At 36.5% G+C, this 27692-nt stretch overlaps 1 protein-coding gene across 3 annotated transcripts in view; it reads left to right on the top strand.

Annotated features, from left to right (window-relative positions):
* The window catches only part of FYB1 (FYN binding protein 1), a 70301-nt gene extending 44691 nt beyond the window's left edge, over positions 1 to 25610 (top strand). Inside the window, exons 4-19 of one of the 3 annotated variants that reach the window (XM_065047602.1) lie at positions 825 to 874; positions 1946 to 1965; positions 2839 to 2885; positions 4229 to 4346; positions 5979 to 6135; positions 8232 to 8376; positions 11081 to 11109; positions 12261 to 12330; positions 12871 to 13011; positions 13691 to 13722; positions 15244 to 15352; positions 16947 to 17052; positions 17377 to 17539; positions 21948 to 21981; positions 23089 to 23120; positions 23236 to 25610. In XM_065047602.1, coding sequence (XP_064903674.1) covers positions 825 to 874; positions 1946 to 1965; positions 2839 to 2885; positions 4229 to 4346; positions 5979 to 6135; positions 8232 to 8376; positions 11081 to 11109; positions 12261 to 12330; positions 12871 to 13011; positions 13691 to 13722; positions 15244 to 15352; positions 16947 to 17052; positions 17377 to 17539; positions 21948 to 21981; positions 23089 to 23120; positions 23236 to 23258 — 1276 coding nt within the window. In that variant the 3' untranslated portion in view covers positions 23259 to 25610. The remainder of the gene's footprint in view (positions 1 to 824; positions 875 to 1945; positions 1966 to 2838; positions 2886 to 4228; positions 4347 to 5978; positions 6136 to 8231; positions 8377 to 11080; positions 11110 to 12260; positions 12331 to 12870; positions 13012 to 13690; positions 13723 to 15243; positions 15353 to 16946; positions 17053 to 17376; positions 17540 to 21947; positions 21982 to 23088; positions 23121 to 23235) is intronic. The other 2 variants (XM_065047604.1, XM_065047603.1) reach the window with 2 other exon arrangements.
* The last annotated feature ends 2082 nt before the right edge of the window (positions 25611 to 27692 follow it).

The following is a 27692-nucleotide window of genomic DNA, read 5'->3' as shown; positions in this document are numbered from 1 at the left end:
TCTTTGCCTTCATGAAATTTACCTGCCAATTTTCCTTCTGCTCTCTCATTCCTCGGTGTCCTCTGGACTCTCCCTTCTGCTGAAAATGCATGCCCGGGTCCTGACACATTTTCTTTCACCCTGTCTCAGTGCTTTCTCCACCAAGCCAATTTTAAAACATCACATTCTGCTTTCAAGTCCTTTCTTTGATTACTCTTCTCGATGATGACTGTCAGTCCTAGTTCTCTTTCAGCTCTTATAAGGTATTATAAAGTTAAAAGTCCCTGACGTTTTATTAGTTACATTCTCAGTTTCTTGCTTCTCAGTTTGACAGCACTTTTAAATCTAACAACATCAGAGAACTTTTACCTGGCCTAAAGTTATATCACCATTTCTCTTGTCCCTTATTTAGACTTCAGGCCCTACAAGTGAAGGAGCTAGTCTTAGAGCTATATTTAACATTGAGCATTCCGCTTGTGCATTGTGTAAGAAGCTTGTACCTGCGAAGATGATTAAAAAGTCCAACAGATTCTTTTCAGTCCGTCAGTTGATCTACCTATTTTATTTTTCACACCACACTTTCTTCCATGCTATCTGAGCACCTTTGGCTCATTTTATCCTTTTATACTCAGGATCAATGTGTCTCCATGTGAAAAAACAAGCCACAGTCAGGAAAAACAATTTAGAGAATCTCATGGGTACTTAAGTATCATATAGGGCCCAAGAGATTATCCAGTCCTTGTATAACATACCTAGGGAAAAAAGCACCAGAACAATGGTGAATGAAAATGCAATCACAAAACCATCTTCATAGGTTTCACATGTCCACTTTTTCATATTTACAGAAGTCCAGACAATGAAGAAAATTATGATGATGTTGAATTTGTTTCACAGGGTAAGATGCATATATTTTAATTAATAGCAGTTATATGAAGCTGTAAGCATAGTGTATTTATGAGATAAGCAAAAATGTATTGATGAGTGACTTGTGTAATCAATTATGAGGGTTCTGCAATTTTATGGGTGAAAGTGGTTATCTCATACCTGTTCCATAATGAAAATGCTAGACTCTCAGGAACTGCTTTAAATATTTCCCCTCTCTGCCACTTTTTTCCTGTTAGCAATACACTGGGAACATACATTACCAGATTTTCAAATCTGAACCAAAATGAATGCTGCTCTTATAGAGTTAAAGTTATGGGCTCTGGTAAAGCAGGCTTTGTTTTATATTTGATTAAAAAAAAAAAAAATTGTTGACTGTTCTTTTAATGTCGCTTTGTGCTCTGCTTTCAATAAGAGGCAGCGAGTCATTATGTTGTACCAGGAGCAGCCAGAGAAGCAGATTGTGACACAAAGAATTTCAATCTGCCTTCTGATCTCTCCTCAGGAGGACTCAGTCTGTGCCAGGCACAGCATGCTTCACTTAGTGCTAGCTATCCCTGCCACAAAGCAATGTGTGCTGTGGAGCTGAAGCTGAGCCCAAGCTCTTTTGTTACCTAACCACCTGCGGGGTAAGGAGGAAGCAGGAGGTTCACTGAGTTTCTTCTCCTGCAGACCAGGGTAGAACCTGGCTCAGCAAAAGAGCCTTTGGCCTTCTTATTCAGCTGTAGGGCTGGCGCAAGAAAGTTGAGGTCTGTTTGGATTTATCAGGTTTTTAACCATGACTTTCTTGTACTTTTGTAAGTTCATCAATGTCACTAAATAACCTTTAAAACAATTTTCCTGCTTTTAAAAATGTATGTTGAACATGCTATTTTGTAGATGTTTCTAGTGTATCCTGTACCGCAAAAATAACCTGGCAATCTCTGATTTTTGTGTTCATACCCTCATTAAAAGCCAGGAGCCTGAACGTATTTCTAGTTGATATCTCCAGTATTGTTAGCACTTTGTAATTAGTTAACACTAGAATTAATCATTTTCTGTACAGAAGAAGATAAATGTCCTGTCTCTGTTTTTTATCATGCAGGTCATAGAAATACAGAGGGGGTAAGTGTTATCCTCCATGATAAACCTCTCCTTTTAGCACATACTTACAAATTTAATAAAATCCTTTCAATTCATTAGAAAATTAATTTCAGAATGAACCCAGTATATTGTCAGCAAATTGTAGAAGCACTTACTTATTGTAAAGGACAGAAATAAAACTAAGTAAGCAGACCAAACTGGATCTAATTATCAAAGCTGGATAGACACTAAAAATCATTTAAAACAAACAAGGAAAAAAAACAAAACACCCCTTCTATATCCACTGACATTTTATTTAATTGAAAATTTTCAGAAACAAGGGCCTTGTTATATTCTAGTAATAAACCACTTGTTTTGGTTAAGCACAGGTTTGTATCAGTGTCTTTAACTACCTGGCCGTACCAGGAGTAACACAGTCTCTAGGACCATAATCTGAGTGTCATTTAGATCACTAGCATCCCAGTTTAACTGCTTCTAACCCTGGCACTTCATCATAGCAGTGCAATCATCAACACAGATAAAGGCTTCCCGGGACCAACATTGCAATTGATACATCCACTTTGGCTTAAGCTATTTGCTAGTGTGGTTGTAACAATCCAGGAATTTATGGTTGTGGTATTGTGAAACCAGTTAGGAAAAAGAACAAAACAAAGCAAACAACAACAACAACAACAACAACAACAACAAACACACAAAACAAACAAACAAACAAACAAACAAAACAAGTTATTTTGAATACTGTAGTAATTTGGTTTAGGAACATTAAGTTAATTTGTATTTACATTTTTCTGTAAATGTTTGTATATAGTTTGCATTAAGCTTACATAGCAGGTCCATTTTCTTCCTGTTTTTCCAAATGTATCTAGGCCATTGAAAACTCATTTTTTCCTGTAGGGTCAAGAAAGTGATGGAGAGATGTATGAAGACATTAATGACATCAGGTAGTAATTTTATATTCCATTAACTGCTGTATCTTTTTTACTAAAAGCTTGATAACATACTTCATCTGGCACAAAAGTGTGATTCTACTGCAGTCTCTGCTAGGCATTATTGTGTTCATTCATTTCACCTAGAGAAAGTCAGGTTGTTCACAGGTTCTTTCCTATTTAGATCTGCTATGCCCTGAGCTGGAAAAAACTCCTGCAATAAAATCATGGGCTTACTGAACTAACAGAAGTCCAGATAGATCTTTTGTTATGGTTGTTTTTCTTGATTTCTACATAAATGTACTTAGTACTTATATGAAAAGCTGGATTTACAGTTCTTATGGCCTGAGTCTCCAAGCATAGCTACAGAGCCAGAATATTATTTCTACTGAATTTTCTGCTATTTAGCCCTTTACTTTGAGGAGTCTCTTGCTCTGCTAATATCTAAATGTATGTGATTCACATGTATATATGACAATAGCCAAAAAAAGCTCTAATTCTCCTGGAATAAGCAACAGTCTAAAGTACTTACACAAAAAATACTTTGTTTCAGTTGTAGAATGACTTTCAGCAAAAATACATTGTTGAATTCCCTTTGAAAACAGACCATTTAAAAACTATGCAACCAAAACAAGTGATCCTCAGTCTTTTTTTTAAATAAAATTGGAACATATCAGTTCAGCAAAAGTACAAAAAAAAGGAAGAGTAGGGATCCCAACTTAGTTCCATAGGGTTTGTAAAGCAGTTCTTCAAGAAAACCATTGGCAGCAAATGGCAGAAGTGTAGCTGCAGTCCTAATTAAATCTCAGGGTCCAGATCTCAGTACCATCCAGTGCATGAGGCACAGCAGGCAATGTACCCTAGCATGATATGCACATTTATGATGCAGTGCAGAAAGCTGTCATTTGTACAGACTGCTGGAATACATTGCAACTTGGTTTAAAACCACAGTCCAGTGTAGCTCAGGATTCAGTTCAGGCAACATCAGCCACTGATGGCCTGGGCAAATATTTAACTGCTGCAGCCAGTGCCACGACACCTAGACTGCCATCAGTTTCCAAGCTTGCTTGCCAAAATTAACTCTGAGATGTTTGGACATGCGCATGTAGAGCCAGTCTCTTACCACCAGATGAACTTTTCTGGCATTCTGTCCTCTTGAGTGTAGCCACTTCAAATCATATAAAAGAAAGGGCTGTTTACACTACCTGTTGCAGCCACACTAGGGTTTAGAATCTGTAGCCTTGATTTCACTTGGAGAAGCCTTTTCTATCACATATTGTTATTTGTTAACCTTGGGTAAGAAAACTCTAGTGAGATTTGTTTCACTGCTACATTTTGTCCTGGCAATGCACTTTCAGATCATCAAGGAAAAAAGAGAAGAGGCGGGACAAGGAAGAAAAGAAAAGAATGGACCAAGAGAAGAAAGAACAAAAGGAAAAAGAAAAGAAAGAGCTAGAAATAAGGAAGAAATTCAAAGTAAGGTTTTGTTTTGTAATCTGGCCAAAGACATGTAAGAAGCATTTCTTAGCATTGCTGAGTCCTAAATACTTTTCAGCTGGCTACAAAACTATTTGTTTGGTAGGTAGTTCAAGTACCTGAATAAATTCTGAATAAAGGTTTAAGCCATGTTTTTATGTTTGGCATGTGCTTGACATCAGGCTCTCCACTGAGGGCAAAGACCTTTTTTCAGCCCTTATGTAGTTTTTGTTAATTTCCCTTCTTGTGTTCCTTCTGTGTAAAAAGGCCTTAAAAACTTTTCCTTTCACTTTTCTGTTCAAAAAGCATCTACATCACCAGAACAGCAACAAAAGCTGTTAATAGAAGTGGTAATTGGATCCCATATACTTAGTGTTGTTTGCTTCACTGGAGGTAGATACAACAGTGTCCAGCCCTTAAGAGATTTCAACATTATATCGCAACATGTTGTCCTTGTCTTGGTCTAATGGGATCTAAAGGGATTTCCGGTCTAATGAGGAAGAAGGGAATACAGAATGTGTAGAGGAGCAACAGTCACCATCAAAGTCTAGGGGCTAAATTATGATACAATTATTTCTGGTTTATATCATTTTTATATAGCTGGTGGTCTGCATGCTACCACAGTTTACAAATCTGCTGGTCATTTTCTGTTAACAAATGCCTGTTTACAGTGCTACACTGTGTTTCCTTCCCTACATAGTTGGCAGCTTTGTTTTTCTTCCTATCATGCTCTGTGCATAGTAAAGCCATGGTGATTTTCTCACGTTGTGGCCTTGGTCTGCTGCGGAGACTGACACAAGTTGACAAACAAATATTAAAGGAAAATGCTAATAGTTAATAATATTGGGTTAGCTGGCATTTGTCAGTCCCTGTTTTTCAGACCTTTTCTGTGAAGTCTACGTATTAGTGCACTGAATGCTTTCAGACAGCAGACTGCTCTCTTGTGGCCATTAAAGTATGCTACTATTCTTAAATGCAAAAAAATACACTTCAGTACATATTTTTTTTGCCATCTCTTCACCACCTGAGCCTGTCTATAATTGTCAACAGACACCCACCTCTGCAGGATCACATATATCTTAAAGCAACAAATAATAAAATACAATGTGGTTTCTCCATAGCACATCTCACAAAGATAATCCTGAATTCCAGTAAACAATGTGATTGTCTCTTGTGAGTACATGTAGAATCATTTATAGAGTAGAATTCCAAACACAGAATATTATGTGGTAGACTTATTTATGCTAATGAACATCTACTCATATGAGTAGTTCTTCTGGAAATGCGTAGAGCTGCCCACTGGAATTAAAGATGTGTGTGTTCTGTGAACCTGAGAAAGGTTCAGTAGGTTAGCCTGTTGGTTTTAGTCTTTGTATTTCTGTGATTTTGTCCATCACTCCTTTGGCTGCTCCACTGCCATGCCATTGCTCTCTCTTTTCATATCAGATGGTTAATTTAAACTGGGTAATTGTGGACAGGAGTGATGCCCTTCTGTTTATTTGCCTAGACTATTTTAAATGTCAATTAAACAAATAATCATAATTACTGTTATTTTTTTCTTTTGTCTGAATGTTCCAGAAAGAACTCAATTTTTCCACATCTGTGTTTTCTTTTGTTGCTTCTTCTCTGCAGTTAACGGGATCCATCCAAGTCCTTCATCAGGCACGAGCTCGTGTTGACCACAAGGGAGGGAAGAATGAGCTGACTGTCAAACAGGGGGATGAAATTGAAATAATTCGCCTTACAGACAACCCGGAAGGAAAGTGGCTGGGCAGGATAAAAGGATGTTGTGAGTTCTGTTTCTTCACTGTGCTCCTGAATGTTTTCACTGTATGACAGCAAACATGTGAGCCTTACCAAGGCTGAGTCACTGGCCACTAAAGTAGATAATTACCACAACTCACCTTCCTGTCCTTAGCTGGCATATAAGGCTTAGATCATATTAAGAAGTTATTGTACAACATAATGTAATATATATAGGCACTAAAATAAGTCAGGAACAATATCTTTGGATCTTCATGGACCTATTGAGAGGTAATTCCTTGTCGGCCTTCAAAGAGCATCAGAACTTGCCTCCATGCAATTAACAAGGATCATGTTTTTTAGTGTCTCTGCATTAAAAATAACATGGGTGTTCCCAAAATAGAAGCAAAGAATATTTAGGTCCTGGTTTCAGTGTTGGTCTTGTTCCTATTTCTGTGGAAAATTTCTAACTGATTTCTAGATTTTATTTTGTCTGAAATCCAAGATGTGTCTCTGATTCTATAAATTTCATCAGTGGATCTGGAGTATGGTAAGAGGTTAATGATCCTGGGTTATAGCAAAGACATTGAAAGATTGATCCATAAAAAATGAAAATTATTAAAAGCACTTGCTTGATTTTTAAAGAGACTAAAATGACAATAAGTTCAGTAAGACAGCTCACACATATAGAACTAGAAAATATCAGCTGAGCATTTTGTACTGCTGGATGTAAAAAGACATTAAGGAACTGGAGTGTGTCTCATATGAAGAGAGGCTGAGAGAGCTGGAGCTGTTCAGCCTGGTGAAGGGAAGGCTCAGGGGGGATCTTCACAAATATCTGATGGGGTGGTGGAAAGAAGATGGAGCCAGGCTTTTTCTAATGGTGCCCAGAGACAGTGCAAGAGGCAACAGGAACAGACTAAAACACAGGAAATTCTGTCTGAATGTCAGAAAACACTTTTTTACTGTGAGGCTTACCATGCAAGGGAACAGGTTGCCCAGAGAAGTGGCAGAGTCACCATCCATGAAGTCCTTCAAAACCTGATGGCACATGGTCCTGGGCAACCTGCTCTAGCAGATCCTGTTTGGGTAGGGGGATTGGCCAAGGTGATCTCAAGAGGTAAGTTCCAATATCAGCTATTCTGTGATCCTTCAAAGTTTTGTAAATAAGACTTTTGCATGGATCGTTTTGTATACAGGAGAACAAACCTTGATGAGGGCTGGGAGATGGGTATTTTCTTTAGTTAATTTACTTTTCATAAAGTGATTCTTGCTTCATAAAAACTGCAAGCTATATAAGGCTTCTCACTGACAAATGACAATGTTATAGCCCACTTTGTTTCACCAGTGCTTCATCCTTCAGTGTTTGCAGGCCAACAATGGTCTGTGAAGAAGACTGAACGACAGAGGGAAATCTGTTCTGATCATTTAAATAAAAGAAAAAAAAGATTACAGATTTGAGGGGAAGCACACTAAAAACTGGGTTCACTCAGAAGCAGTGGAATGGCAGCTTTTCCATCTTCAAGAAATGCATGAGCATTTTTCAATGTCAAGAAAATCCCCTCATGGTCTCTTCTGTACAGGCAGCATGCCTGCCTAAAACGCCCCTCAGCAGAGGCAGAGTTCCCAAACTCAAGCCATCTGCTCTGCTACAGCTTTCTCCTGAGCCATTTCACCCATGGTATAACCACATCTTTTTAACAAAGATCCAGGAAGAAGAGGATAGCACCACAGCTGCAGCACGTCTACCAACCTGAAGTACAATCAATGCAAGAAAAGTGTCTCTTTCTCCTAATGACCTGTCAGAATCTTTATGTCATGGACTGCCTTAAAATATGCCACAAGACTGCAGTAGTCTCAGGGTTAGCCACAAATGGGAACTTGCCCCATAATTCCTGGAATATACACAGAAAATTCTTCTTCTGTAGTTGAGAAGCAAATAAAGGTGAGGTTAACTTGACATCAGCTGAGGCAAGCTCGGGAGGAGATCCAAGACGTATTTGAGATTTCTATTTGTGTAGATATTTTTCAAAGATCGTATAAAACAATTCAACCCCTGATTCTGGACCGTCTGTTAAACTCATTCCCTTACCATAAGCTTTAAAACTATCTCTGCCTAATTATATGGTTTCATTCATTTAGATGGATACATTAAAACAACCATGGTGGAAATTGATTATGATTCTTTAAGAAGAAAGCAACAACCATCTTCCAGGACTGCTGTGAAACATCCAGAGAGTGACCAAGAAGTCTATGATGATGTTGGAGACCAGGACAGTATAAGCACGTATGTATACGGAATAAATGAAAAAGAAACAATTATTAAACACAGTCATCTTAGACAGGGTGAATTTTACAACAAAACAGTCTCTTGCCATGAAAAAACAGCCATTTATGTCATAAACATATAACTGAGGTATTCAAGCTGAAGTAGTCAGAGGAATAAGAATGGGTTCTGGAATCCAGCATCCATAAGCGCTCATATTCAGGAGGAATCCATACTATTGGAAGAGGACCTAGAGTGTTGCAGTTCAAAAGAGAACAAAATGCAAAACATGCAGGATTACAAATCACCTGTAGGAAGTACAATTATCTTCCCTTCCTCTGTTTTTCTGTCATTTCAAGTCACATACTGCCTTCTATAAGATGTAAGAATAAAAGTCTCTAAAAGCAATGGAAACATTCATTGCACTGGGAAACTCCTGATCACCCATGAGATGGATATGAGCTATACTTGTTTTGACTTCATCAGAAGCTTCTCTACAGCACAGTCTCATATGTACTTGCAACGCAGCACTACATTGCAGGCTCTCTACTGTATGTGCCATATTTTTCACATCAAATAGATCTGCATCTAGAGAGGTGCCATCTTCAGCAGTGTATCAGACTTGCTGGCAGGGAAATTTCCTAGTGATCTTGTGACAAAAGTGAAGGTGACCACATGACCCACTGTGATGGGATACCGCTGTTACCCGACCCCACATAGAAGTCTGTTTCTGTCACATGATGCAACAAATCAGTGCCCATTCTCCATTACATGCCCTGATGTGCAGAGACACATAACCCAGGATTCAGATTAGAGATCTGCATATGAGTGTAGAGGATTTCAATGTGTAGAACAACAGTCTTGAAACACTCTGCCATTAGACCTACTTTACTGCTTCCCAGCAACTTAGCTTAGGGGCCTGACTAGAATAAAGGGAATGCAGCTGGCTGGCTGATGGGTGCAGCTGATCCTCAGCTGGTAGAACATGCCCATGAGCTCCAGAAACAGCACTTGGAAAGATTTGCCTTGGGGCTGGAATTCTTTAAGCAGCCAATACAGTTTTGCATGTGATATTTTTCCAGATTTCTCAATATCAGTTTCCCTTCTTGCACACTGGTCTCATAGCATCATAACCTCGCCACGAGAGTTGCTTTAGTTCTTCAAGGTTTGAGGTAATCTGAGCATTAGCTACTTCACTGCAGAAGTATCCTTGGCCAATCCTTTTCACTAAGGCAAGCATTACAATTAATTACCTCAATGCAAGGAATTTAGGAAATGTATTGAATTCAAAAGCAAAAAGAATACTTACACTGTTGCATACTGAAATAACAGTGTAAGGAACTTGGAAGGATGAATGAATGGCTCAGATTCATTAAATCCTTTAAGCTGTATTTTGACATTTTTATCTTCTCTAGTGATTAATAGCATTCTGTTCAGTTCATGAGCATGAATTGTTGGAAGGTCTGATATACATCAACATGTTTTGAAACCACTGTGAGAATGTCGTACTAAAAAAGCCTCTTGACTAAATAACATTATCTCGTTGTCAGTAGTATTGTTAATATTCCAAAATTAATAAGTGACTAGGGCTGTTGTATTTCAGAATTTCTTGGCACAAGAGTTTAACAAATACCTTGTTTTGATGTACAAGTTTAAGTGACCTGGAAATAATCTCAGCTACTGTGAATCTATCAGGTTTTTTTCTATTACTGTTAGAACACTGGGCTAATATGAAATTCTTGAAATGTTAGAAACATTCAGTTAGAGGTTTTAAGCATTACCTAATGAACGGTAGTTGAGCAATAAATTCATTTGTTTACCATTTCATCTCACGAAAATCCTCTCATACAGGAGGAATGTAAAGTGTGTGGATGCAATCTCTACTGTTCAGTCAGATTATATTTTTATTCCCATACATGATTCCCTGAGATCCCTTCCAACATGAATTATCCTATGATCTTAAGTCATATTTGGTACTCTATTTTAAAGATATCAACAGGAATATAAAATATATTATAAATATAGTAAATTGTTATAGCTGTAAACATGTTTGCTTTCTTGAAAATGACATTTTATTGTAAATTGCTAACAATGATGAACAATTAGGACCAAATGTTCTGCTTGTATGAAAATGTGAATCTTCATTGGCTTGAAATATCTGTGTTGATTTATGCAGAGAGAATTTGCTTCATAGCTCTACTTATAAAAGACTGTCTTGTTTTTACATTAACTAAAGGCAGTATTGATGACCCTCTCTCCCTCTCTCTTATAACCCTTTGAATTACTGTGAATGATATTTTAAAATAGTCTTTTCTGATTTATAATGAATTATTTCCAAGAAAAAAAATATTTTTCCTGCTTTACCTGAATCTATTGAAAGTTAATCTCTCCTCATCTGAGGGGTATTTCACTTAAGAATTTGACAACACGTTTTCTTTAGCATTAGTGGGGATTCAGTCACCATTTGCCTATATGAAATTGGTGTGAAGATGGTGAAAACAGAGAGAAAAGAAGATCAGGCAGATTTAGTTGTTGCCCATATGGAACACAAGCATGTGCCTGAGGTTTCAGTGCAGAATTGGTACTGCTCAGCTAGCAATGTAGACAAGTACCAAAGCCAAAAGATTTAGAAGTCAGAGCTACAAAAGTGATGGGTGATCATGGTATTTTCTTTTTCTAAAGGATGACTGTTTTTCTCTAAAACATCTCTTGTTTGCTTTTCCAGTCAGAGTGAAGGTCAAAGTGGAGCTGGAAGTAAGTTCTACCTACACTTTTTTTTTTCACTGCTTACCTTCAAATCCAAACCTCTGCAGCTTCCAAATAATGCAGTAATTATCCGTAAGTGTGCTAAGTGTTAGCTAACAGGCAACAAACAAGGAAGTATTGTGGGCAAATTAACTTTCTCTCGACCTGTGGGAACTTGGGTAAGACAAAAGTTTTGTCTTCATATACTGTCAATCAAAAGCATGCCAGCAGATGACAAAACTTTATTTTTTTACATGTTAATGTAAATTATCCCACAACACAGCACAGATATAATTGGCAGAATATTAACATGACCAAGAGGTTTTGTGCAAGAGAAATCCAGTTCTGAAATATCCAGTAACACTGCCAATTAAAGCTGCATTTTGCTGACAGAATTAAGAGGAACTTCAGTTTCAGCAATACCTTGGAGTCCTAATCAGTATGACTGCAGCAGTTTCACACTGTCAAGAACGCACATTCAAACTCAGTTTCCCCTTTGGTAGCATATATATTTATATGCAGCATTCCCTGTTGATCACAAGAGCACAGCTCATCTTCTCAGCTTAGGGTTTAGATACTAGTCATGGCAGAAACATCCACTGGCAGTGCTGAATGAAGCTGCTGCCAGCTAAGTACAGGTTTCAGTGACTACTCTGACCAGTGGCTAGAATTGGAAACTGAGCTAACCCTGCACTGGAGGAGGTGGGGCTTAAAGGTCAGAACTGAGGCCAAAATGAGGAGCTTACATTGCACTTGCCTCTAGCTTCTGTGGATGAATATACGATGTTATTTGCTGAGAGTTTGTCTGACATCTTCAAGCATCACTCAAGCCACACACAAAAATTTAAAAGCCATCAGTCATCATAATGACTGAGCCAAAATCAGCCATTCAGAATTTCATTGAATACAGAGTAAATGCACTTTTTTTCAGTAGTCATACTATTATGATGAGCAGAGCTACATTTAATTGCTATTCCAACTGAGTTAAGTCTAAATCACTGTTTTAACAAATAGGTTGTTCTGGTTTTCAGAAAGAGTCCCCTAGCAAAGATATTGAACAAACTGCACACATACCTGTTATGTTTGTGAGGCCAATAATTAATACCCTATTCAGCAGCATTAAATATAAATACATTCATTCACTGTTTGATCTGTTAAAGAGATGTTCCCACCTCCTCCTTCTGATCAAGAAATTTATGATGGGATTGATGATGAGGATGCTGTAACCAGGTATGTTTTTATATCGTTTAAATAATTTGCTTCTTTAACAGAGTCTTTTCATGTAATTTTTTAGTATTTTTGAATTAGGCACAATAATTAACAAGAATTAGGGTGATCAGCAAGTGGGTATTCATCAGGATGGATTCAAGAAGCCAAAAAAATGGGTTCTTTGGTCTTTTGGAGAAGTTTTGTTCAGTAATTAATTTTGGTATGTCAGCAAAAGCAGCTGCAATCATGGAAATGCTCAAATTCCCAACTGGACAAAAAGCCCTGAAATGAAAATAATAAACTAAAATGTTAGTTTGCTGAGTAACAACATGAAAACAGCAAGCCATTAGATTAATACCTATACCTATAAATCTATCTCAATATCTACAAATTACTTAACACAAACATTTTCTACTTTAGCATTTAGTTAAGCATCCTCACCTTGTGATGTATACATTGTTGGCATTAACAAGAATTATGTGCATCAATGGAGAATTTAAACTCATCCTTTTAAAAAGAATGTACATTTTACATTGTGATAATTGCATGCATACTCCAAAGGTCTGTGTCACAGGATGAAGATAAGAAAAATATCTGGTCCTGGGGAATCTTGAAGAGACTAAAGGTCAAAGATGACAGAAAGAAAAGCGTACGAGAAAAAACAACCAAAGTCAATGGGGCAGAAGATGATGGAGATTTGTTGTAAGAGTCTGCCAGGAAATCACAGTGCACATTAACTAATTCTAATAAAGCATTGATCACATGCTACTAACATTCTGACAGCAGCATAATGAATCATGCATCAAATTGCAGCTTAGGATGATACTTTTCTGCAAAAACACTGACCTCCTTTCTTTTCACCTGCACTTACTCTCTGAACAAGCTGTATTTGTTGCATAAATCAGGTAATTAAAATATACCAAAAAAAGTAATAGTGAAAATCACAGAAATACTCCATCATCTTTGTGCCACTCTGGTTATATAGGTTTGCTGCATCCTCAGTCAAAATATACTTTGCTCACCGGTACAACGCAGATAAGTTGGTAAATCTAGTCCTATTAATCCAAATATTAAGACTAATACACCAAACAGAAAAACACAAATATTCTCTTCTACTCCTCCTGCCTGGAGATTAGATCAGCAACTGGTGTTTTTACCACCATCGTCTCCCATTCATTTCTGAACCAGTCTACTCTGATCCAGTGGAAAAAATATATTTAGTCTGTGAGTATTGTTGGTGTCAGCTGAGCTTCCAAATATCTGGAGATTACTTAGAGCCTCTGCATTGCAAGATTTTTATATTATTTAAATGATGCAATAGACTATTAATATAATATAAATACTTAAGGAGCATTTTTTCCTTTTTTTTTTTTTTCCCCAGCATGTCTCCTTCAACAAAGCAGTTTGGAAAAGGTAATTAAGAGCCTATTGTTCAGTCTCCATATTGATTCTAATCTTTTTGTCTGTATACATTACTTTCTATCATGTTAGTCATAAAAATATATCTAAGGAAGTTTCAGCAAACAAATTTCAAATGTTCTGACTGATTTGGCTACAGACAGGAGATACATATACACTACAAGCTCCCTACAAAAAAGTATGTGTTTTTTATGAGTAATGATTTTGCTATGAGATTTCCACCAGTTCATTTTATTTGACATTTGGAGTATAAACAGATACACCTGGAAAGAAACACTTTGTGCAAGACTAGAAAAGTAAAAAGAGAGTTCTTCTCATGAGACCCACCTGCAGTACTGCATTCAGCTCCAGGGCACACAAAATAAGAAGGATGTGGGCCTGTTGGAGAGAGTTCAAATGAGGCCATGAAGATGATCAGAGGGAGGGAACACCTGTCTTGAGAGGAAAGGCTGAGAGAGTTGGGTTTGTTCAGCCTGGAGAAAAGAAGGCTCTGATGAGACCTTATATCAGCCTTCCAGTAGCTGAAGGGCACCCACAAGAAAGCTGCAGAGGGACTTCTTACAAGGGCATGTAGTGACAGGATGAGGGGTAATGGCTTTAAACTGAAAGAGAGCTGATTGAGATTAGGTATAAGGAAGAAATTCTTCACCATAAGGGTGATGAGGCACTGGAACAGACTGACCAGAGAAGCTGTGGACAAGGTCAGGTTGGATGGGACTTTGAGCAACCCGGTCTAGTGGAAGGTGTCCCTGCCCATTCCAATGCAAACATTCTATGATTTTATGATCCAGTGCTTGTTGTTACACTTATCACTTGCAGTGATAACATATAAGATAACATATACTCATAAATATCAGCTCAGCCATGGAATAGAAAGTAAGTTCTTAAAACTTTTGAGGCTCTTGCCTGAACCAAGTTCTAAATCTTTTATCAGCTACTGTGATGCTTCTAGCCATTGATCTGATGAGTTGAACTAATTTTTTTTCTCTATAAATATGTGACTCAAAGTATATTCTTCAGGCAAGAATTATTTTCACTGCTTTGGCATTGCAAGGTAGACTAAAAACTAACATACATGTGAAGTATTTCCACTTCTCAGTAACCTTGCATTGACCAGAGTGCTGCAGACGTACCTGAGTGTACATTAACATCAAACCCAAAAAATAAACTCTGATGCAACACAGTGGGAAATGGATTAAATAAAATGAAGATTAAAGGCTATTGCATCAGCCAACATGTGCTAAAACTTGCTTTAGTTTAAGAAGATTAAAATATCAGTGAATACCAATTATTATTAATACGGAGTCTTATTCTGAAAATGTTGGCTGGTGTTTGTTTTGCACAGTAGATTGTGCAAAACAGAGAATCCATAGTTACTGCAGATGATTAAATGGCTACAGTACTTATCGCAATTTCTTGTCAATTTAGCTACACTGCCATAGATTCTAACCCAGCGTATTCACTACTCAAGGATCGCATAATAATTTTCCATTCTTTTAAACAATGTTGTTTCAGATTGTGGAGACAGTGATGTTTATGATGATGTAGATTCTTCAGACTTCCCTCCTCCACCGCCTGAACACAAGCAAGTGAAAATGGGAATTACCTCCTTGATTAGAAATCTGTAATACATTGTGACACATTTTCAAAGTATTTACTATATGCAGATTGCTACTAACATATGGTTGCTTTGATGGTATCAGGTTTTGTAGCTCTCCTAACCCTGCTATTGACAATAGCAGTTAGATTATCCTTTCCATTTCAGACTGAAATAATAATGAGACTATAAAATAAACAAGCATGGTTTTAATTTCAATAAGTTCAGTCCCTGATGGACAAGAGGTAGAAATGAATGCATGGCCTAAGGGTACTTCACTGCAGATTCTCTGCATGCAGTCCTCTTCCTGTCAAAATTTGGGGACTGTTAGTACATCAGTTGCTACAGTATTTTAAGAGAAAAGGAGATAGTGCCCTGTGTCATGACTAGGAAACACATCTGGAGATGTAAAGTACAACTTGGAAAACTTTTATCCCTGGACCAGGAAGTTACGGCCATCTCTGGAGCACAGATGTGTTACGAGCATAGATGCATCTGTGAAGATGATGGCAGCATGTCACATTCTGTTGTCACCAACTCCACTCAGGTGGAGCTACAGAGTGCACTACAACAATCGAGTCTGGAGGTACTAAAACAGAGAGAGCTCTTTGAGCTGTATAGCGTAATTTAAATCTAGGTTAGTTCACACACACACATGCATTCATCATCAGTGAAACTGTCCTACAGAGTCCTACAGAGATCAGGAAGCATTAAAAAGTAAGTAAGTAAATAGTGGGCACTGGTAACTGAAAGAAGGTAGATTTAGATTAGATGTGAAGAAGAAATTCTTCATCATGAAGGTGGTGAGGTACAGGAACAGGCTGCGCAAAGAAGCTGTGGATGTCCCATCCCTGGAAGTGTTCAAGGATGGGGCTTTGAGTAACCTGGTCTAGTGGAAGGTGTCCCTGCCCATGGCAGGGGGGTTGGAGCTAGATAATCTTTAGGGTCCCTTCCAACCCAAACCACTCTATGATTCTATGATGCTATGAAAATTAGAGTCAGACTTTAAATTCCTATTATAGGTACATCATCAGGAGGGGCAATTTGGGTGTGAAACCCTTCCATGCTTATTGACACAAGTCAACAGTATCGGGGATGTATGGGTCACGTAATGCAGATTCCCTGGTGTACAAGGATTTCTACGTACACACAGGACTCACACAGCTACTGTATGAAAGGCTAAGACATTCCCACTGCCTCCACAGTGGCACATGTGTTATTCAGTCTACTGCTCAAAGATACAGAGACTTCACAAAAATTGCACCTTGCCTAGAGATTCTAAAGTGATGGTTATCATTTACCTAAACTGTTTTTGGTAGATGCAATGTTCTTGTTGCTTGTAACAGCTGGATACTTCCAATAATTTTCCATTTTCACTTATGTGATAGATACATTAACATCTGTACTCATTAAAAGAGACAAGTAGACAAAAAGACAATCCCAGCTTTTTCTTTAATTTTAAATCAAATGTGTATTGTCTTATCCTATTAGTTTTGTAGAGCAACAAAAACATACTAAAGGCACGTGAAGGCAAATGCATTTTCACTAAAATTACTGGAAAGGTTATCAATACCTCAGACATGTTCATAATTTTGTTTTTATCTGGAAATTCTTGTTATAGGTCATCAAAATCAGCAAACCCTGGAAACCATAAATCAGATGAAAAAGATGCACAAAAGCTTAAAAAGATAGAAAGAGAGGAGAAAGAGTTCAGAAGAAAGTTCAAAGTAAGTTTTGTTCAAATTAAGTTTAGTTCACATAAGATATAAAGACTAAAATATCTGTATGGTCTCCCCTAGTTTGTATGCCCCAATTTGTAAATAATCCGTTCTTTTGCCTTGGAAAGGTAAAGTATTAGTACCTGTAAAAATAATGATATGAGCATTTGTAAATCCAAATGGCAAGCATGGGCACATAATACATAGCATAAACAATTATTTGTCTAATTTTAAAAAATATTTAGTAATAAATGGGAATATATTGGTCCAAAAGTGCATGATTGTCAGATTTACATTGGTGAGTTTTAACCAGTATCCATTTTATTTTTGCAGTTTGAAGGTGAAATTAAAGTTCTTTACTCTACCACCACAGTCCAGGACTTGCCCCAAAGAAGATGGGGATCTAAAGATTTAGAGGTTAAACCAGGGGAGTCTCTTGAAATTATAGAAAGTACAGATGATACCAGGGTCCTGTGCAGAAACGAAGAAGGAAAATGTAAGCAACTCCTGTCATATTAAAGTAGAGCTTAACACTTGTGTTTTTCCTTCTCTGGTGGCTGACAAGATGTAGATTGTTGTTATTCTATTATTGTATTTTAAGAGTGGCTTGCCTTAAAAAAAAAAAAACAAACAAAACTCAAGTAGACAAGAGATAGCAAATGTGAGAAAAAGGAAAGCTTAGTTACGTAAATCTTGCTTTGCACCAACTAAGATCAGCAGATGTTTTTGTTATGTCTGTCTCCTTTTGTTTGCCAAAAAGAGTACAGCTATGATGCACCACAGAATCTAGTAAAAGTAAAATCCTTGCTGCACCTCTGGGCAGCATTTGCCCATTGATTGCAGCCGAGGGAAAATCAATAACAATATTATTTGGATTGCCAGAGATGCAGCTTAATCTTTTCAACAGGCTTGGGAGGAAACTGCTTAGGAGTCATCTCCCCTGCCCCCAGATGACCTAAGGCATATGTCCTCACTGCCTGCTTGCTTTGGGAGCTGCGCAAGGCCTTTCAGTGTTTCTTTAAAACCCTTGGCCAGGGTGTGCATTGGCAGAAGTTTTTGCATTTTTGGAAAAGCCTGAACTGTCTACTGTTGGTTTCAATTTCATAACGTTCTTCTGTTACAATACTTTTCAAATCACCTAATGAAAATTCACTTTGTGTAGGAACAGAGCAGCATCCTTCCACTCACCTTTGCTTTTTACCTCTGAGCTATGTAGAAGACAGTCCGATGTCATAAACCTCTGAAGGGGATTCAGTCACTTTTCTTCTATGTTTTTCCCCACTGTACTCAACTGTTAGAGTCTGGAGTATAGCTTTCTTCCTGGCAGGCCTACAGGGTGAGGAAGAATTTCTTGCATAACAACACATATCTTTTTCAAAATATGGATTGCACTAGTGCAGCCAGTTCCCAAAGAGCAATTTTCAGTGCTGCATTTTTTGAATCAAATTAACAACAAAGTAGAAAGTAGTTCATGTTGATGGTTTTCCTCACATAGTCTTCAAAGCCTTTCAAATAGTGACAGGAGTTACTGCTTTGCTATGCATAAAGGGGTAAAACAAATGAAAATATCCTCTCTGAAAACCTCTGAATAGATCTGTGTGAATTTTCACATTAATTAGTGAAGTTTGAATCCTAATTTAGTTAAGTGCACAACAGTTTTGATTATTTGCTCTAGTTCCCCTATTCCTTCATATATTAAAATGATGATTTTACCTTTTGAAGGCCAGATAGACTGAAAATCAACAATTAGAGATGGTTTTGTTACTTTCTTGCACATTAATTCTTCCATTTGATCATTAACTTATGAAGCATTTTTGTAGCTTCATGCCCCTACCAGCAGTTAAACAAAATTACAAATTATATTATGATGTCTACCCACCTTTTTAAGAAAGGGCTGATTATCTTAGGTACATATTCTGCTATCACTTATTTTATTTTTTATGAAATGATTTGAAATTTCAAAAGTGAAACAAAGAACTGATTCTCATTTACCTTCCCAAATTCCTTCTTACTGTTGCCTTGGTCTGACCTTTCAAAAATGCACAAAAACCTTCAATTCACTTTCACAGATTTTTCTTAAATATTAGGATATAAGTGAACTTCAGTGCCTGAAAACATAACTTGTGTCCCCTCCAAGCTACCTTTACAGTGTCAGGGAGCAGCTAGCCCGATGTGTCACCACTTTCAGTGGTGCTAAGTTGTCAGGATGAAGTGTGCTGAACTGCTGCCTTGTTCCCTATTACAGAAGCCACATAAATATGAATAAATTACTTAGAAACTGAAACTTTACACATGTAACTTTGGATTAGTAAATTTGAAAGAGTGTGAGATCAGCAGGGGCTGTATATCCCACATATTAGGGACTAGAGGCTGTCAAAAGAATCTAGATTATGCTTTGTGGTGGTAGGACTGGCACATGAACATCCGGCTTTCAAGTACACCATGCTTGTACACCATGATTGTAAACAAAGAAATTTTGCTTCAATGTGCTTCAATGATAACAGAAGAAACAGAGAATATTAAATTAGCCAAATGATTTTAAATTATTCCCAGGAGACTTCAGGAGTCCTGGAAATTAGTGGACTCTGCTTAAAGAGAATTTTAAAAATATGACACCTTTAAAAAAAAAAAATAATTTCCACACCTTTATCCCAGATGAAAATATTGGAGGAGAGACAACCAGGCAAAGAATATTCTGAGCAGACAGAGCCTTCCCTGTGTGTACCTACACGCAATTAGCCTCAGAGAATACCTGGGTGACTGAAAATCTGCAGCACTGGGTCCTTTGACTGTTGAAAATTTCCTGCAGTTTAACATTTTTAGTAGGCAAAAGTTATAATAGAAGGTATGCAAGCATCAAACCTTCATGACCCTGAAGATATAAATACAGGCAAATTAAGCAAATTTACTTTACATAGCTGAAATAATATATGAAATGCATAGAACTATTTTTTCTTTCATATAACTGTTAAGTCTTAAATAGAAGCTAAATCAAATGCATCAAAAAAAGTATCACTTCAAATCTATATCTTTTTAGGTAAACTTCAGCGGTAGCACAACACAAAAGCTTTCTTTAAAAATGCCATGGTTTTAATGTATTAATTAATATTATGGCCCTCACAGAGCAAATCACTAATCTGCTCTATACATAGAAGTTAATATTGCATATTCTGGAACAAAAACTTATTTATATTTGAGAGTCATCACATACTTGATACCGGCCTATTTTAATATGGAAATACACCAAGTTAAAATGAATTGTGCAAGTGTTTCTTTGTGAAGAAAAGCTGTATACAAGAACTAGTTACTATTACTATTTCTAGAACTATTTGGGATATGTCTTTTTGGATGACTTTTTCAGTATTCCATATGGGAATCATAGAACATTTTTATGTATCAAAACATTGGTCAGTTAAAGACTGTCATAATTCAGCAGCTTTGGGCAACAGCACTAGCTCATTGTGTCTGATGCCAATTTACAAGGGAACATTTCTCCCACTAGTAAGGTTACAGATCTTGAAAAGGGCAGTTTCAGTTAGAATAAAATTAGAGTTTGGATGTAAAAAAGGCTTAACATAAAATATTAGATTCTTTAGCTGGACATTACTGTCCGTTAAAAAAATATACTTTCATGTCTTGTGTATCGGAAAAGAAAAATTCATGTGAAGGAGGAAATATTTCCTTAAGGCAAAACATTAAGATATGGGGATTCAGCTAGACTGACCTAAAGGATTGCCACCAGGAATACTAGCAGAAAACTGATAATTTATGTAGTATATCATGGTTCCTCTAAGTACCTGAAGCAGTAGCAGCTCCAAGAATTCAATGAACTTTACAAGTCAAGCTAATAAATTTATTCTAAAACCTATGAATTGTGTATGAATTACTAAAAACCTGCCATTTTAGTGTGACCATTTAAGCCTCCTAATGAATAAGAGAAGTAAACTTATGTTGTAATTTCAAATAAAACAGAGGATCAGATTTCTCCTTTAGAACCGTACCAACATACTAATGTTTACCTACAAATATGTAATTGTTGTTACAGCTCTCTCTTTGCATGTATATGCTATAGCAGTTGACAGTACTTCAATAGGTCTTTTACCAAAGACAGTGAGTAATTTTTTCAAGAGATTAACTACATTGAAGAAGAATATGTGTAGTTTCATTTGGTTTCATTAGTGATGAAACAAAGTAAGAGAATGATTCACTAGTGAGCAGCTTTTCTAAGGTATTTCTTATCTGTTTAAACAGCTCATATCAATACGATACAGGTATTTTTAAATTACAGTTAATGATAATTAATTGATGTATATATCTTGAAGGATGTTTTTGTCCCTGAAGGAAACTATACATATTTCTGTTATTTATTGTTATTAATACTATTATGCAGTTATCATTATCCCACATTTTTATGCTATAATTTATGAACTGTACTATACTTTGTGTTAATACGTATTGTTTCACATCCCTCTTATGCAACCAAGAAACAAAAATATAAGATGAAAACCTAATATTGCATAACCTGTATTACTATTTTCTCCTTTCAGTATTACTTTCGTACACAGCGGTAACTATTGCAACAAAACAAGAGAAATTACATTTTAATAATATGTAAAGTACCTGGCACAGTAGACATCTAACTGGTCTTGGAGCTACTGTAGTATTCCTATTGCCCATCTAAGGCAACACGTTATACTAAACAAGCAAATAAGAATAATTAAAACTAAAATTGAACATAGCAAAATGTTCATTGAGTACAAAACCACTGTACATTTTTATTGATCTATTATGTCATTCTGTCTGAAGTACCTGAAAAAGAAAAACTGCATTTCGTTAGTTCTAGCAACAGAAGAAACATGAATATTTGAATGTAACTTGAATACATATTTCTTTCTATTTTACAGATGGCTATGTTCTGAGAAGCAATCTAGTTCAGAAGTAAGTACAAAGTGATATTTTTGATAAAAAAGTTATAACACTCAATTTTCTTGTAAATTGTTAAAAAAAAAATGAAATGTCATTATTTTAGCATGTCATTCTAGTCCTGCAGAGTTCAGATTTCTCAAGAATTAGTCACATATATCCTTGCTGGAAACTTCCCAGGGCCACATGCCCCATTGCTTAACCATAAACACTGGTTTAAACCATGAAATATTACATAAATTAAGCATTATTGGTACTATAAACTATTACTGAACTTCACATTAATATGATTAGGTGTATGGTTGCCGTTTTAAAATTTTTAACTAAAATGAACCCATTTTTCTTTAGGTTTATTTTCAGCCTTATTGGGATTGAACAAATTTGGCTCAGTGTTGCTCTGAATAATCGTGTGGAGTTCTGCATTTAAGTTCTAATAAAAAAATCTCATCATAGCCTTTCCATTTCCTTCAATGGGCATTATGTTCTAACCTTAAATACCAAATCAGATGTCACTTCTAGAATTGAGGCCTGCAAACACTTATATAAACATTTAACTTATAAATAGCCGTATTAGCTTCTATGGGCCTGTTTGTCTACCCAAGTGATTTATTTTGAAAATTCCTATTCATTAAGCATTTATTATTTACAGACACTACCTAAATTCATTATCTAAAAAGCTTTTTCTCCAAAACCATTAGAGCATTGCCAAGTACAGAAACAAAAAAGAATTTCAAGGGCATATTGATTTTTTTACTCACCTTTTCTGATTTTCATTTTAAAAAATCAGTGAGTATTTAATTTTTGTGGAAATATCTCTGAGTTTGTTAGAGTAGTTACCTAAAAACTTAATTTAAAAAAACCCTGACCTTCTAACAAAGCAAGTCTTTCACATTAGAAATAAATGTATCCAACTCTACCCTTCACTGAAAATCCTTTGACCCGACCATCTTGCCCAACACTGTTACGTTACCACAAATGTTGCAAATTCCTAAGTAGTAAATTAAGTACTTGATAATGTATCTGTACCATACTGCTACACTGTTTTGTATCTACCTGCAAATAGCAACATATATCTGATGTTTCATTTTTTAAATACATAATTTTTCTTTTTTTAACTTACAGCGATGGAGAGATCTATGACGATATTGGTGATGGTATGTCGATCATTTCAAACAATACAATAAGTATATTCAATTACACCAAATAACTTTATGCTTGAGTTGAAGTTCTACATGGTACTGAAATTTTTGTATTTTATTTCCATTTCAGATTGCATCTATGATAATGACTGATGCAGAATTCTATGCATGTAAGAGCTTCATTGAACATCAAAATCTATTTCAGACTTCCTAAATGTGAAAGCAAGAGAAGTCACTAGAGCTGATTACAATGGAATTGGTTACACTCTTCTAAATGTACATTTAAGCTTTTTTAGGATTTCAGGGTTTTGTGATCCATTGCTTTCTATGCCTTTTTTATTGTCATTTATCTGGGCAACTAAAATTCAGGGAACATGAGCTAAAGTTGAGGTTATAACTTTCCACATTTGTGACAGTCCATGTAAACAGTCCACATAAAAACAATTTTTCAATTAGCTATAAACAAAGAGACCAGTTCAGGTCTATGAAGGATACAGAGGCCAACAAAGCCTAGGTACAGGTTTTACTCTGGCTCTGGTCTATTAAACATCAGAAGCTGCCAGTATCAGGGCAGTATCCTGAAAAGAAATGCTTCCTTTGGTGATAACATCCTGTTGTAAAAGCAGGAAATCAAAACGAGCATCAAAGATTATTGCTGAAGTTCCTTTTTCTACATTGTAATAATGATAGAATATGGTTTTCTACAATTTATTTGACCATTTTGTAAGTACTTGTTGACTAATATTGATAGTAAATTAGTAAAAATGTTATATGTGTTACACACAGAACTCTGAGATATAAACCATAGAAAAGTCTACTTTATAGTGTATTCAGAACATTTAGGTTAAGATTTAATTGCTAGGTTTGAAGATATGTTGTTGTCACTATAGTAATCTAGTCATTAAAATGGACCTATAGACTGATGACAAACTAGAAATAACTTTTATACCAAATATATATGTGTATTTATCATGCCATTTTAATAATATCTTTTTCTTCTAAATACTATATTTTACACTAGGCTTGGGTAAATGAGAGTATAGAAATTAAACATTTCCATGCTTATCCACTGTAGAAACATTTATCCCTAAAGATCACTGGGGATGCTGTTCTCTGAAAGAGCAAGCAGCAAATCAAAGTAAACTGAATGCATGAATAATAATAATAATATCACATTGCACTTATATACCAGAACTCATTGGAAATCAAAAGGCACTTACAGTGAACTCCCAAGAAAGAGCAGGAGCATGTGCAGAAAATGGAGTGTATTATTTGTACTGTGTGATACTTTTGCTGAAGTGCAAATAAAAAGCCTGTAATAACCAATGTGGCTGGATCAGTGTAAGCAACTACTCTTGATTATCAAGTCTCCTGTAAACCTCAAGGGAAGTAAGGTACACTGTGCACTGTAGCAAGCTACCAGATTTAGCTTACAAAGTCAGTGAGTTTTGGTCTTACTTTTAGTGTAGCTGAGATTTCATCTTTACACAAGTGCCTGCTATTAACAGTTCAAAATGCAGTATATCTCTAAGGAGGTATAATGCTATGGGGATATAAAACATAAAATTAATTGTAGAGACAATAGCCTATAAGCTATTTTATATTGTATTTAAAATCACTGATAATACACTGAAATCTACACTGAACTTGAGTTTCCTGTTCTATATTTGCTATTCAACCAGCATCCAGGCATACAAATACCAATTTTATGTGTAAACATCAGCACCAGTACCCAAATTTAAAACACGACCTTGTATATTAAGTAAAATGAATGTGTCTGGCTATTTGGCTATGTCACTGCTAGTGGTTTATTTATTTTTCAAGGGCATTCAAGGGGGCATCTGCATCAAATTAGTGACATGACAAAGAACTGAGAGGGAACGCTGACATTTAGAAATACACAACCAGTTGTCGGTTAACAGTATAAGTAGTTTCATGCTTTACACAGTTAATTGACTCAAAAAGAATTAGTATTAAATTCTAACATATATGCCCAGTCTTGTTTTAGGAGATAATAGAACTGATAGTAGAACTCCACTTATTGCAGTAAGACCAACAAAGGAGCCTTCCTTTCAAATATATTAAAACTTCATCTTGTATTAAAGGTTTTCAGTAGAACACAAACCTCTTTTGTCCCCCTGAAAAAGAAGCGAATTTCATTCTTTGTGAAATTTTTCAGTCATGTATTTTGAATAGCTTTTCCATGTTCTAAGCCTTGATGTGTTGTAGGTACTGTGCTTCCTTACTTATTGTACTGACAGAATTGGTCATATGGTACATCAAATCATCAAAAGAAATAATCATAAGATACTTTAAACTAAAAAACTGCATTGTTTGTACAGATCAAATACAATGTGATTGTTACAGGGTGTTGAAATACATTCATAAGGTACTACACACTGAAAAGTTACTGGTATTGTGTATTTTTTCATTATTTTACCAATACTGGTCACTAGATGCATTTTTTTCTTTCTTCTGAATAAAAGTTTGCTTTCTGACAAGAAATGTTGGTGCACCATTTTCTGCCAAAGTAGAACAACAGTAGCTGAAAAATAAGTTCTGAAAATTATCACTGAGCAGCTGACAGAGTGAAAATCAACTTTATTATTGCTGCAAAAGCAGCACAACTACAATGTGGCATTTGTTTGTCAGTAATTACTATCCAGAAACTTAAATGTAAGCAGAAGATCTTCCAGACAGGAAAATCATAGGCAGTTTAATAAAGACTGTATTTCAAGGCTTCCTCACCTGTAATTTACTCTATTATCTTTTAAAAGTCATGAAGAAAGAGAAGGCAAGCTATTCACTCTTTATTTTTTTCCCCTCTCCAAACTCAGTCTATAACTGTGGAGTATTTGGCTGTGCCTGCTAAAACATTCAGCAGTGAAAACATCAAAATATTGACCCAAAATTAGATTTCAGCATGAACACCCCAGTTAAGGCAAATAGAGCTGGTTTCCACCTGTGTTGTACCTCTACGCTGTCCCAGTAAGCAGGCTAAGCAAAACAAAGACTGGGAGGGAAAAAAAGACTGCTCTAATTCAGGAGCTTTGGAGCATTTCTCTGCTGTTACCACAGGCTCTGGACTGCAGGAATGCAGCTGATCTCCTGTGCATTCCTCTGTAAGAGGTTTATATTCTCGATCCCCATAATTGCAGATCCCTTGGCTACTCCTCCCATGGCGGTAACAAAACCCTCCTCTATGTGCGATGTTGTTGCATAATCCATCTCAAACGTGAAGATCAGTGCTTTAGTAAGGGGATGGAAATCCAGTGGAGGAACCTAGATTCACTCTATGAATTAGATCAGCCCTTACCACCACATTACTTCATGGCAGATACAGGTGTAATCATGTGTGTGTGCATGTACGCATGTGTGTATATGTGTGTGCATTTTATGTCACATAAGACAACTTCTGAGGAAACTAATGGACCCATAAAAGGATACTCTTATGACTTATGCATAGCTACCCCAGACCATCCTACACAGAAAGCCTTTTGCATGTAGCTTCACTACGGAGTGACCTACTGAAGTGCTAGGAGGTGCAAGAAATTATTTTGTATTTGCACAGCCTCAGCTCCTTGAATGGATGTGTCTTTAATTGTGTGCGCAATCTATAATTATACAATGGCTCAGTATTTTTTTCCACAGGATCCCTGACTCATTTAATGCACGGGCTGGATGAGAGTTAACAGAACAGGCAGTTGTTCAGCCATGCTCATTAAGTTTCTGGCCACTCCTTTATTTAGTGCAAATCTTCCCAAGCCTATGCTGTACCCAGAGTTATTACTTTCTCATTGCATTCATCACAATGGTATCTTGGATCCTCATGAGCAGTAATGAATTTACCTTGTGAGACAGGAAAATATTTCATCCCTATTTCTAACATATGAAATGAGGGCATGAACCAAAGACAATTTGTGAACACATCCATTAATCCTGGGTATAAAGCCAAACTGCTAAAGCCAAATTAATTATATTTTTAGTACTTTCCTAGATTAGGAGTCTCACTATTCTCTCTTCCTCTTCCTTGCCTCTACTTGGGATTAAAAATCAAGTGAAAAAAACACCTTGGGTTTAAAAAGCATTAGCATCCAAAATGTATATTTTAAACATACCATGTTTACAGTAATAAAAAGGGGGCATGTAGGGGATACTGATTAAAATTTGACTTAAATAATAGTTTAGATTATGTTCTGAAACTTAATGGAAACAGGGAAGAAATTCTAGAACTGAATGGTCTATGTTATCATTATACCTCTACTTATACCATTTACTGACTCCCAAGTCCCATTTCAACAGAAAGCTTACTGGCACGGCTTTGAATCAGGTGTCTTTTGCCAGAACTGAGCCTTTCCTTGTCTATGGTCTGGGGATACACCAGGCTGAGACATCCAAACCTGTTCTGAAATAATTATTTATCAGAAGCCGTTTGCCCAGGACAGCAGCATAGTCCTCTAAGCCCTTCACCTTAACCATTGAGCCTGGCTAAGGAACAAGGCAGTAGTTCAGCTGAAGGGTTGTCCTAAGCAGTTTCCAGCATCTGAGCCAGCTGGAAGCCGTCTCCATGCTGCTCCGGTCAGCCAC

This window comes from Columba livia, chromosome Z (genome assembly GCF_036013475.1).
Source record: "Columba livia isolate bColLiv1 breed racing homer chromosome Z, bColLiv1.pat.W.v2, whole genome shotgun sequence".
In the NCBI taxonomy this organism is placed as follows: Eukaryota; Metazoa; Chordata; class Aves; order Columbiformes; family Columbidae; genus Columba; species Columba livia.
This window is presented reverse-complemented; position numbering and strand designations above follow the sequence as displayed.